This window comes from Procambarus clarkii, chromosome 69, assembly GCF_040958095.1.
Source record: "Procambarus clarkii isolate CNS0578487 chromosome 69, FALCON_Pclarkii_2.0, whole genome shotgun sequence".
Taxonomy (NCBI): Eukaryota; Metazoa; Arthropoda; class Malacostraca; order Decapoda; family Cambaridae; genus Procambarus; species Procambarus clarkii.
Window position 1 is genome coordinate 28,105,680 of NC_091218.1, and position 13,734 is coordinate 28,119,413.

Sequence of the window (13,734 nt, forward strand, 5' to 3'; positions counted from 1 at the left end):
GCCTGCAGGTAGGACAGGGCAGTTCCCCCCTTTCCCTCTCCTGGGGAGGGGGGACAGCGCAAACATGCGGCACGGCTCGTGTGATATCATGTTCGTTTGCTCGTTTTCATTTGGGGAGTTCTGTCCACTCGTTTGTCTATTTTCGTAGTTTTAACCAGAATAGGGGTTTGTTGTGGGGTGCTTACCTTTTTTGGTGCCTGGCCCAGTCGATAGTAGACATAGAATGCTCCAAATCACATGTGCATTTCTATAAGCCATTGCTCCTTGTGCCTCTCTGAGGGAGCCAGATTCTGACTCGTGGTCCCCGTTAGTGTCTAGATCTCCATTCACACTGACTGATGCACAAGTCTAATGATATACATTTCAGCCTTGATAACTCCAGGGAGCCGTAGGGGCTCCCCCAGAAATAAACCTGAAAACAAACACGGTGTTAGTAACAAGCAAATTGCACACCAGCCGGTGCTAAAACAAGGCATGTCTGCAATGAATTTTGAATTTGAAACATTCTCTTGCTTCATAGTAACTGTGATGCAGCCTGTCCTCATAAACAAATACCAAAAGTGATTCCATGCACCCACCAAACCCCATTTATGAATGAAAAAAGATTTACAAATGACTTGCAACTGATGATGTTTGAACACTTCTCGAACAATGTTTTGATGATGAATTTTGTTTGAACCACAATGCAGTAAATGCTTCACCCACGTACTACAAATAATCAACAGAACCTGAACACCTAATTTATCCTAATCAATGCCTAAATGTGCACAATTTGCTAATATATAAGTACAATATTAATTTATATTTGAGAAAATTTCTATTATGAATTGAACTGCATGTTAAGATTCATGAATGCATCTTTGGGGTTGACCGCTGGATGGATGAACAAAGACTGAGGACAGATTGTCAGTGTTACTGGTTAAGCCTCTTGAATGGGATCATTTGTTGACGATATAAACTTGAAATCTAAAATGTGAAAAATGAACGTCGCATGTTCTTACCCACGACCACACTGAGTGCACTTAAAGGGCTTTTCTTTAGCATGGCGATACCGGGTATGTGCTGCAAGTGCCGACTTGTTGGGGCATGACATATCACACTCTCCACACTTATAGAGATTGATGTGGTGTCGCACGTGGTCCCGTAGCAATCTTTCATTTGCATACCTTCTTGAGCAAAGAGAACACTGGAATTGTTGTGCTGGAAACATAATAAAATGTAATGATTTAAAAACTTCAAAAGCATACATGGTCCATAATAAACAAAAAAAATTTATTGTCTTTATTCAATATTCTGAATTGTGATTCCTATGCAAATACCTGCACAAGTGGTTAAAACACTTCAATTTATATAATTACAATCAGCATGTGACAAATTATTTAACTACAAAATACCAGTCAACCATCCATAATACAAGTAAACCCTCTCATAAGAACAAGCCAATGAATCCGTAGAAAACAATTGCCTATTTGCTTAAGGAGCTGTCACTATTTAAAATAGATGTAAATTTGTTATTGCCATGCCACTAATTATAAACAGGTCTACTGCAAAATCCTAGTTCAAAGGGCAAGGAAGGTGGTAACGTGGTGGAGTACAAAACTGGAGACGTTTCAAAGCGCCGCACGACAAAGTACAGTGGCACCTTGAATTACGACTGCTCCTACTTACTAATTTTACGAGTTACAACGTAAATTTCATCGGAAAATGGACTCTACTTATGACCTTTGCCTTGACTAGCAACTTTGTTGATATGCGTATGGGTCAACTGATCATATGGTTTGTGATCAGTCGACCTGACCCATCATAGGTTTATCACAAACCCTGGTTTGTGTCTTGGAGAAACTGCAGGATCTGTGCAAGGTCAGTTGAACTCCCAGTTGCAATTCTTTTACTATGTCGTGGCAGTCAATTAAGGTGCGTCTGGGATCCACTTGGACGTAGGTTCGAACCCTCATCACAGCCCTTGTGGATTTGTTCATTTGATGCATCACGCTATTGTGATTTCTCCGTGTCTGCCCATTTGTTTCTGCTTCCACTGGGGATCGAACCCAGAACCTTAGGACTACAAATCCCGAGCGCTGTCTACTCAGCCGCGAGGCCAGAGGGATAAATAGACCATGTACTATTGCTATGAGGTACGACGATTCTTGAAGCTAGGTGCTGCTCCCCATAGACAACTGGGTAAGCACTAATCATCTATCTCCTTCACTATCTCCAACACTAAATTTGTCTGAAGAGCTAAGTCCTCTTATACCAAAGGTGCAAACCATGCATTTTCATCTGTTAAAAACAGCCATCCTCTTGTTTTGGGAGTACTTATAGTAATGATGAGGACCATAGTGTGTATATATATATATATACGACGTACAACGAAATTATAAAGTAGAAACCGGCACCATTAAGTTGGACAAACTGGAAAACTATTTTTTACTTGTGTTGCAAAGACAAACTAAACTAAACTAACCTAATCTAAAGTGTACTACTACTACCTAAAGGCTAAGTACGTACGAATGCGTGACTATTGACGATCGTCATAATACGTACTATCTAAACAGGAGGAAGGGTTGGTTAAAAGAACCATATTTTAAATATTGCTACTTGCTCAAAATTTACTCAATTATGTATCAATCAACAATTAACATGGAATATTTTGAGTATTGTTCCAGAGTTACACTACAGTACTGTTAAACAGTTCAGCCAACTTACAATCAAGTGGCAGTTGGCGAATGCAATGATCAAAGAATTTGGTGTTGGAAGCATAAATCCCACCACAATTAGGGCAGCCTACAATTTTCTCCTGGGTGTGACTGCGAGTATGATCACCAAGTCGTATTTTATGGCGAAAGGTTGCCGTACACCCTGCAACAAAAATTCAAAATAAATTAACTCGTCACAAGTAGTACAGGAAAATTCTATTGAGACACCATGCCACATACCTTCACTACTACCTCAAACCCAGCGAGAAGCATGCTTACTTCAAATTTTAGAAATAGTCTTAACATTATTCCTCAGAAAATACCATTTTTAAAATTTCTTAAATCACCGATATAAAATATTACAGTTAAAAATGCCATCACAGCCTCTTTACTTATTGTATTTCTTTTGACAATGGTTCTCTTGTTATCGTTTCTTTACTTTCCTGTTTACCATGTCCTGTTTTTTTTTTTTGTCTTATTCTTTGACCTTTTCACATATTCCTGCTTCTTCTGCACTGTATTAATACTAAAAAAGTCTAAATACTGTAGCGTACATACAGAGCAGATACAATATCATGCTAAACCACAGTTTCTCACCTTCCCAGCTACACACAAATGCCTTCGTACTGGTAGTAGGATCCGTGCATCGTACATGGCCTAGAACATGCCAATAGAAATCTTGCGCCGAGACAAATCTTAATACGCAATCCTCCCACATGCACTGAAATGGCTCCGGAATCTCGGGTACCATGTTACGACCACTAGAATCCAAAATGCACTGAAAAAAATATTACACAAGTTTAATGCACATGTATACCTAACAATGAAAAAATGATTTTTTTCAAAACTTTCTCAGTGCCAAACATCTACAATGTAGAAAGATCACCTATTATTGCTCAATACTTTGTACAGTACAATACCCACAGGAACTAGGAACCCAGCAAGAAACTGCTTGCCATGTAGAGGAAGGGATGGAATGAATTATAACCAAAATAAATGAAAGTAAATTCCTTAACAGATAGAAAGGTTATCTTGAGGTTATCTTGAGATGATTTCGGGGCTTTTTAGTGTCCCCGCGGCCCGGTCCTTGACCAGGCCTTCACCCCCAGGAAGCAGCCCGTAACAGCTGACTAACACCCAGGTACCTATTTTTACTGCTAGGTAACAGGGGCATAGGGTGAAAGAAACTCTGCCCAATGTTTCTCGCCGGAGCCTGGGATCAAACCCAGGACCACAGGATCACAAGTCCAGTGTGCTGTCCGCTCGGCCGACCGGCTCCCTATATATAGGTATACAATTTATTTAAAATTTTTGTTTAATTATCACCCCTATTTGTCATAATATTTGTGAACCACTAGAGTACTATACTTGCAAGCTGGTGGGCATGTGGCTGTACAATGGAAACAAACTTCAGCCTACCAGTACAGTAATTGATTTACTAGCATATGCTTAATATCATTAACAGAAAATATTAGCTGAACCATACAACCAGCACTGAATGTAATGAAATGCCTCTACCTAGATGGGTTTGATGGCTCCCTAAAGCTAGCACACTGAGGTAGCTCCCCACTACTGAGTCACATCAAACTTAGATCAGCCTTAAAAGTTCTGAATGGCCTTCTGGATACCATAGCCAGAACCAGTCCCCTACCCCCCTCACCTCCCTCACAGAGGCACAGGGAGCAGGGGATTGTTCTCCCCCCTCACCGAGAAAACAACCATAAAGTAAGCAAAGCAATACAGACAATTGCAAGTGTCACAGAAAGCAAAGCACAAGCAGCCAAAGAACTCGGCAACAATTCATTTCAAAATAAAGTTGAACGCCCCTAAGTAACAGCTGGCCACCAAACAAATGGGCCAAAAAGAAACCAGTTGATGATGTTCGTCCTCCTGAGTCAAAAATGACCATGACTTCAATATCACTTGGAAGTTCGATGGCTGTGTCAGAAGATGACTGATAAGACCAATACGAGTCCAGAAGGCTCGCCCACACATGGGACATTTGTTGATGGGTGCTGCTGTAGAGGTGGAGGTTACTCTAGTTTTGCATGCAGCACGTTTCCTCCAAGCCTCTGCAGGCCGTGCATTCTCTGCTGCCTGGTCCCCTGTGGTGACATTATTTCACCAAATTGGACGGTCCTGAGCAAGTGACTCCTAAGTGTTGGGGCTGATGTTCAGATTATTGAGGGTCACCTTGAGGCAGATCTTGAATAGTTTTTCTTCTGCCCCCCACCCCCCCCAACTGAACACATGACCTGACATAATTCTCCATATAGCAGCAGTATTGGCAATCGGCATTCCGACAATATGGCCTGTGCATCTGGGCCAAGTTTTCTGTAGGATGGTGTAGACGCTGGGAATATTGGCCCTTTCCAGAACCTCTGTGTCTGGGATTTTGTCCTGCCACCTGATGCGGAGGAGTCTGCAGAGATAGCTCAAGTGAAAGTGATTGAGCTGTTTGGAATGTGTGTACTGTAGACAGTCCAGGTCTTGCTGGCGTAGAGAAAGATAGCGAGTACCACTGCATGGTAGACCATCAGTTTGATGGCAAGAGTGTGGCCCCTCCGCGCCCAGTCATTCTCACAAAATCTTCCAAAGGCAGTGCTGGCCTTGGCAATCCTGTTGTTGACTACTGCATCTATGTTCACTGCTCGAGAGAATGGTGCTAAGATAGGTTAAGTTGTCGACTACCTGTAGGTTCTGCCCCTTAACCATGAAGTGTAGTTCCTGGTAGGGTATTCTGGGTGTGGGTTGGTACATAAGTTCGGTCTTTTCTGGTGCTGATGAAGCTGAAGTTGTTGCAAGCTTGTTAGAAGCAGTCAATTTCGGACTGCATCATATGCTCTGTGCTTGCATTGAGGGCACAATCAGCGAACAGAAAGTCTCTTATGACAGTTTCCTTCACCTTTGTAACAGCCTGAGGTTAAACAGCCCACAGTCAGTCCTATATCTGATGGATATTCTATCCTGACAATCACAGAAAGCATCAGTATGAATGACAAAGAATACCATACTGAAGAGTTTTGAGGCAGGAACGCAGCCTTGCTTCACACCGTTATCTAGTACTTCATCATCATGCTACCATGGAACTACCAGACAATCGTGGTGAACCTGCCAGGACAGCCAAACTTCTCCATTATTTTCCACAAGCCATCTCTGCTGACGGTATTGAAGGTCTTGATCTTTTTGAAAAAGGTTGCAAAGAGGTTGCTATGTAGTTCTTGGCATTTTTCTTGGGGCTGGCGTGCAGCAAATATGTTAACAGTTCCGTGTTCTGCGCGGAAGCCGCATTAGCTTTCTGGAAGGAGACCCTGCTGAAGATGTCGAAAGTAGAATACTACCTAGAAAACCTCAAAAACCCTGCGCCAAACATTCTCTCTCTTTTCGTGACTTCAACTTATGCACCTAGGCTGTGTTTGGTGCTTGTTCTTCTGGCAGACATCCCTAGTCTTGGGTGTCCCACTTGGTTAGCTACTTCAGACTCTGGTAAATCCCTGTGAGCAGTGGTGTGGCTCATCACAGACCGATTTATAGAGCCCTCTCTCAGAACATACAAGTTTGAAATGTGCTTGTTGGCTATGCTGCTTGTCAACAATCATTTTGTCTGTTTCTGCTATGCTGCCTTTTGGCGTTGATAAATCCTTCATCCCAGCGACCTCTGAAATTTCTGCTAACTGGGTCAATCTTATCATAACGTATCTTGGGACAGGAGGATTTTCAAGTAGCTGCCACTTTGTGAGCTTGTTTTTTCCACTTTTGTGGTTTGGATTTCCTGGAGTTAGCCCCTCTGGTGTTTAGGAATCTGGTTATGGAGAAGGTAAATTCCACCTGGTCTAAGTTTGCTCCTTCTCTTCCTTCCTGTCAGAAGCAATGTAAACTATTGCTTCTGATGCATAAAGAAAAGTGTAAACATCTGGCTAATATGTATCACAAAGACCTGAATTATGATGACCTTTTAAATGAACGTGAGCATCTCAAGCACTACATGGCTCTTGATGAAAACTGAGACTCCCTGCACTGCAGAGAAAAATAATTTCAGACAATTTTAAATCTGTATTCCCAAATGTTGAAATTGCACTCAGTGGTTATGTGCAGGATGGTGATCAACTGTACAGAACGTTCTTTTTCAAGACTGAAACTTATAAAAAAAATCTGCTTCGTAACACAATGAGGCAGCATCGTTTGAACTGGCTTTCACTCGTGTGCATGGAAAATGACATCCTGAAGACCATTGTCACCAATCCAATAAAAAAGCAATTCTCTGAAAAGTAATGCCACAAATACTTGTTTTAATAAAATGTTTGTAATTTCATATTGTGTCATCTAATCTGTGTAGCTTACTGAGTATTATTGTTTTTTTTTTCAAGCCTTGTGTATTGTTCAAATGTTATATCATGTTGATTAAAAACCATGCAGTAGAGCAGCAACTAATGTTTAACACCAGTTTTGTTGAACGGCCACTAAAATAAATATATGTTTAATGTTATCGACCATTTACTTTTTATTCCTGTGAATGGTTGTTGTAGGGGCTCCAGCACACTGGTGTGCCCAGGGGCCCATAATGCTGTTAAGACAACCCCTGGGTTTGCCTGGTCTTGCTGCCAAATTTCTGGATGGTGTCCTTGAACCTCATGAATACGTACTAGCACTTTCCTATTCATCTTGGGTTCTGGGACTCTTAAGGTTTTCTAGTAGAGTGTCTAGCTTGCCACCTCAAGGTTCAAAGGAGATATTAATAGTGTATTAAAAGTATCAAGACATAATAATATACTCCATTATAACCAGTATAAAGTAGTAAAAAGGATATGAGCATAATATTCAATGGTGTTGGGCTCTGGTCAATGAAATATGGCCTATTTAGCACCATATGGGCGAGAGTATAGATTGAAACATAAGGCGCAAGCCACCAATGCACACCCCACAGATGATAATCATACAACGATAACCACATTCACCTTTCGCAGTAGCTCACGAGTAACAGAATTTACTAGTAACTAACGAGAGCAAGATATTTTTCGAGGGTCAGGGTAAATTCCATTTCATCCACAGACTAACTATATCCTTACTTGCATCATACGTGTAAAACCCAGACAATAATTGTTTACATCGTTATACGAGATGACTGCATTACCCTGTGAATCAACGTATGACAATGACCGCTGCCTAGGGTTGAATTAAAATTACCAGACGAGTTATGGTAGCATGTTTTAGTAATAAAAGTTTAATTTCATCTTATGAATTTTTATTTTTATTACAATTTAGTATATATTTCTTTGTTTTATTTATGTAAATGAAGTTACTACATTACAGTAGAAGAAAACATAGTCCTGCAAACTCTCCATTTACAACAGCTAATCGGCGTACCAGTGGCGCCACCAATACCAAGCGGCTAGTTGTTGAACTATGGATTCGTGTGAGGGAAAACTGATATTGATATTATCATTATATATTTTCAGTACTGTATTTCTGTAATAAGTTTTGTAATACCTTTGTTTCTGCTGCATAATGCATATTTATTTGTGTAGCCTACGAGTGATATCAAGAAAAGAATTTTGGGCAATAGTTTAGCAGAGGCAAGAGGTATACATGGCTGCAGAAAGAATTACCAGTAACTCTAGCACACTTAGCCTTACGAGGTAAATATTCGTTAAGCTACTATATATTTATGAGATACAGCAGTTTTTTCCTTTCCATACAATAGGGCAGGGGGAATTGGTACTGCCTAATTTTGGCGGGAGTTGCGTTATCTAGAGAATATATAGGCTTAACCCTGAATTATACCCCAAAACTGACTATACTCGCACACATTGAGATGAAACCTAGGGGATGCATCCATCAAACCACCGAGCCCAAGTGGGGTGTTATTGTATCTACACCGTTGCTGGAGTGTGGAGTGGCAATTTCGGCGCCATCTATGGACCTGCACTCCAACTCCCAGATATTAGGTGAGATGCAGACGACATCTGTTGGCGGTGGTGTGGCGTCGGTAAAAGGCTCCCATTTCATGCCTCAGGAGGCGAGGGCGATGATGACCTCTGATGGGTGGCGTAATGATACCAACGCCATCTAAGTTGTGCATGCAATTACAATTTCAGTTCCCAGGTGGAAGGGTGATATCCTAAGGTCACCCAATATACTGTGTAGCTAATGACGTTTATGTTCACAGATGAGGAGGTGATTGCACTGAGGAGGGCAGTTCACTTTGGGCAGTCCAAAACTCCTGATTTAATCCTGTGAGAAGACAAAGTGGCCACCGTCGGTAGTAGCAGTGTGTTAGCGGTTTGACTTGTGTAGCATTGTATGGACCGACGTACCTGGGATTTGGCCAAGAGGAGTTGCGAGATGACAGTAGTGTTCGTCTACTGAGAAGTGCTGCTAGTGTGTTGCTAGAGACTTCTGCCGGGTGTTAGCTACCCATGTACGTAATTATTTGAGACCCCCTGTCAGCGTGTTGCTAAAGCCCTCTGCCAGTGTGTTTTTGCAGAGCGGATGTAAGGTATTGGGACATTGTGACGATACGGTGTTTGGACTGGCCCATGTTGAGAAAGGTGAACTCGCCGGTGATTACCATTGAGCGTGAACGACGTGTACTTTAAGATAGTGGACTCACCAGGATTTGATGAACACTGCAGATCTATTGAGTGGCCTGTGTGAAAGCGATAGTGTACATGTGTGTAGTTATACTTCTGTAGATAATATATTGGTGAAGGTGTAATTGAATATTGTTTATCCCCCCCCCCCCCCCCCATTTATTCCTTGTACTGTTACTTGCTACCGCCAATTCTTGAGAACTTGCCACCGACTTGAAGTAGGATCAGAGAAGAAGAGACTATATGACACGTTAACAGAAAGACCCCGGTTACTGACTCAAGCAGGCCGTAACATGGGGTTTTTCAGGACCCTTAGAACCTCTGCTAAGGGAAGCCCAGGCAAGGTACTTCTAACCAGCGCCCCAAACTACCAAGCGAACTACTAATTACCGAACCCCCGTGATGTGTACACACATGGAGACCTAGCGGAGGACCACTAAGAATACAAAGAGATAAGGGTCAATAACACCAAATGCCAAAAGGGAACCCCAAGCCACAAGGGCAGTACTTACAGGACACCTAGGGAAGGTAACCCTAAGCGCATGCAGCCCGAGTACTGGTGAAATTACTCCTGTCTTATATACCACCAACGGGCAGGACCACACCACAAGGTACAGCACTGGAAAACGTCTGGAGCCAGAGTCACACGATTGCCGGGTCTCCCATCAGCCACAGAACTGGGAGTGTGGATAGCCAGCATGAGGGTTTTGGCCTTCCTCTTCCCAATCCCAGGGAGGGGGGAGCTGTGCAGATAGCAGCACGGTGACAGTTGTGACGTTATGCTCGTTTTTCATTTGGGGGAATTCTGTCAAACAGTTTGACTTTCAGTAGCAATATTTTAAGCAGATAGGGTTTGATGTGGAGTGCCTACCTTTCTGGGTGCTGACCGGTCGATGGCAGACATAGAATGCTTCCAATCACTTGGGGTTCCTCTAGGCCATTGCTCCTCATGCCTCTCTGAAAGGGCCAGGTTCTGGCTCATGGTCCCCAGTAGGCTTAAGAACTGCATGCGCTTTGATGCCAGGGGTCTAATACATTCATATCAGCCCAGATAGCTCCGGGGAACCGAAGGGGCTTCCCCCAGAAATATAACAATATTAAAATGTTTCTATACTTAGATTAATTAATAAAAATCATATACTGTATTCACAAGAGATCATGTTACTCTACCTCTTTGTGTCTTTCTTCCATCAGAACTGCACCAATGCTCTTGACCTTGGCATGGAAAGCATGAAAGTAGACATGGCGGTAACGCTCCTCCTTTGTGCTACATGCAAACCAGCATTCTCTCCAATGACAAAGATACCCATCGCCTGATGGAGGTCCTGTAAACATGTCATGTACGTTTAACGTTAACACTTGTGAAGAAAGACACACACAAATCACATTACCATGACATATCAACGAGAAAATCCACAGGAATCCACAACGTTCCTTTGACCGTGACGTGGCGTAGTCGTCTAGAGTGTGCATCTGGAAATACCCAGTACAGTACATAGGTTAAAATCCTCATCACGGCTCCCGTGGGTTTTATCGCATATGAAAATACGATTTTTAGCAATACATATTCAGATACTGCATCCTTTATTAACCCATTCAGCTGAAACAACTGATGACCATTTCCAGTCAAACCATTTACATTACTGTTTTGATGAGCAGTGTTTATTGTTTTGATATACTGACTTACATCTTGGAGAAATGGAGCTTATGCCTGAAGCTAAGAGTCTAGCCATAGTACAAATGGGAACTGAATGGTAGCAATTAGCAAATGGTTAAACTAATGTGTTTAATATTTCAGATGCAGGTGAGAAATGGTTGGTAGTTATTCTGTGAGCATCCTGTCTTTAAAACAAAGGGCTCCATAATTCTATGCAGCAGTCATTCACCCTCCCCCCCTCACCTCCCCCTACCTACTTCTTTGAGGCACCCTGCAATAGCTCCCATAACTAAACAATAGTCAAGCTATGCCTTAGGAAAAATGCTAAGACCAACCCTTGGCTACCAGGAGCCAGTATCAGAGTAAGGTCCCTGGAATACGATCCCCTGCCGCGAAGAATCGTTTTTTCATCCAAGTACACATTTTACTGTTGCGTTAAACAAAGGCTACAGTTAAGGAATTGCGCCCAGTAAATCCTCCCCGGCCAGGATACGAACCCATGACATAGCACTTGCGGAACGCCAGGCGAGTGCCTTACCACTACACCACGGAGACTGTGAATTAAAGATCTATTGAATACCAAGAGAAAACTACCAACAAAACAAGCAACTGCTTGAAAGAATCTAGGGACAAACCTGAGCAAGGGGGCAGCAAGTACCTCTACCATCTCATCTAAAGAATTTAAAAGCTCTCAAATATTTATACAGGCAAAGTACATACATACAAGGTGAAAAATGAAAGTTGATGGATTTATAGATAGAGCTAGTACATACAATGCCTAAAGCCACTATTACGCAAAACGTTTCCGGCAGAAATCTGCATTGAAGAAACAAACTGTATGACTTATTTTGGCCGTAGAGAAGCCTGAAAGTCTCATGATGACATCACAATTCACGAGCATTCATCGAGCAGTCGCCCTCAGGAAGGTAGCCCCGAACCGGGCCTGAGGCGAGAGTTGCCACAAAGACATTTCAACATTTATTTCAATGCCCGAACAACCGTGGACATCTTCAAGAGAAAACTAGATCATTTTTTCCAAGGAGTGCCAGACCAACGGGGCTGTGGTGGATGTGTGTGCCTGCGGGTTGCTGCAAGCAACAGCCTAGTGGACCAAACTCTCACAAGTCAAGCCTGGCCTCGGACCAGGCTGCTGGAGTAGAAAAATTCCCAGAAACCCATCAACCAGGTATCAATGTCTTTTATTTTTGTTTTCTGTGGGGGAGCCCCGTCGGCTTCCCGAGACTATCCGAACTGATATGTGCTATATTAGTTTGGGGTCATCAGTCACAGGAGTTCTTATGCCTACCAGGAACCACAAGACAGAATCTGGTTCCATCAGAGAGGTGCAGGGAGCAATGGCCTATGAACACTTTACATTTAAAGTATGTCCTAATTCCCATAGGCTGGGGGAAACGACCCAGACAGGTAGGTGAATCAAAACAGACCACTTTTTGGTTAACCTGTACAATATACATCCAAGAAGATCAAAATAACTCCCGTTGAAAGTAAACCAAACAAGCAACCCTTCATGCGACTAGCACCTCCACTTGTTAGCTTAAGTGGCGGTGCTTAAGGGGGAGAGCACCTAAGACGGCTGCTTACCACTCCAGTTCTTGAACAGATGTGCTGCGGTCACCTCTGGCCTCAAGTTCCTGTTCTGGATTTTGCCGTGTGTGGCTGTAGCAACGGTGTGTTTGGGTGTTGGCCAGGTTTCTTCTTGTACACAAAGCAGCATTCACCTAGGATCAACTTTTTTAGGTGCTCCGTAAGAACTGCTCTTGTGTTTCAGGGCTATCTTCCCAGGGGGCATTTGGGAATCACTCCCTGTTGAAGACTTCATTGCTTGAGGTTGTCTTTGCTCTTGGGCTTTCCATCTTGCCCAGGGTGGGAGAGTGTTATTTGCTGGGTGTGGGCACACTGCGGTTGGTGCAGCCTGCCTTACTACAACGCAGTGACCAATGCTTCTCTCTGGCTGCCAGTTTGCTTGTTGTGCTTCTTTGGGGGCTATTAGTTTCCATTTCTTGTGTTTTTATCCTTTGTACACAGTGGAGGGCTGCCTAGCCTCTTATTAGGCTAGCCTAGGTAGTGTTGGTGGTCCTCCTCTGTTACTCCCGAGGGTACACGGCTGCTACTGGTAGTCAGTTTGCCTGCTACTAGACAGGGATTCTACTGGCTTAGCTGGCCCCAGTGCCTGGGCTTCCCATGGGGCTCATTTACCCTACAGGCCCTGGAAAACCCATGGGCTCGGTGGTACCATGAATACTTCTTCAGAATCCACTCTCGCCTTGTGCAAAGTTGTAGGTTGCTCATCGCTCCTGCCTCAGGGTGACGATCATCCAAACTGCCTCCGTCATGCTGCCTGTTTAGTCGGTGACACCTACGACCCGAGTCTTGCAGGACTTCTTTCCCATTTGTGCTTCAATTTACTCATTTCCTGTCTGCTGATCTCAGGAATCAGGTGGCGGCTGTGTTGCATGCTCGATTCTCCTTCTTGCAATGCACCAGATTGTTTGCCTGATTGGAGGCCCTGGAGATGCCCCGCTTGAGTTTTATGGATCAGGATTTGGGTGACATTGGTCGCTTCGATCTTCCTTCACTTCCACTTCCTTCCCTGGTGGGCGTGGTTCGTGTATGTGCATGTTGTACACAAAATTATGACTGCACATATTTTTACTTATATTTGACAAGATCATGAGATCGAAGGGCCGTGGACTTCTGGTATTCGTATAGTTGTCTCCCAAGTGTGCCAATGGCATCTACCTCTTCACTGGTTATAGTGTGTGTTTCTTAC

The 13,734-nt window shown here is 43.2% G+C and overlaps 1 protein-coding gene across 3 annotated transcripts in view; it reads right to left on the minus strand.

The window, feature by feature from the left end:
• Hinfp (Histone H4 transcription factor) overlaps positions 1-13,734 on the minus strand; it is a 96,244-nt gene that overhangs the window by 22,551 nt on the left and 59,959 nt on the right. For all 3 annotated transcript variants that reach the window (XM_069311307.1, XM_045765283.2, XM_045765285.2), the window contains exons 4-7: positions 10,457-10,611; positions 3,294-3,474; positions 2,707-2,859; positions 1,002-1,200 (exon numbers count right to left, since the gene is read on the minus strand). In XM_069311307.1, coding sequence (XP_069167408.1) covers positions 1,002-1,200; positions 2,707-2,859; positions 3,294-3,474; positions 10,457-10,611 — 688 coding nt within the window. The remainder of the gene's footprint in view (positions 1-1,001; positions 1,201-2,706; positions 2,860-3,293; positions 3,475-10,456; positions 10,612-13,734) is intronic.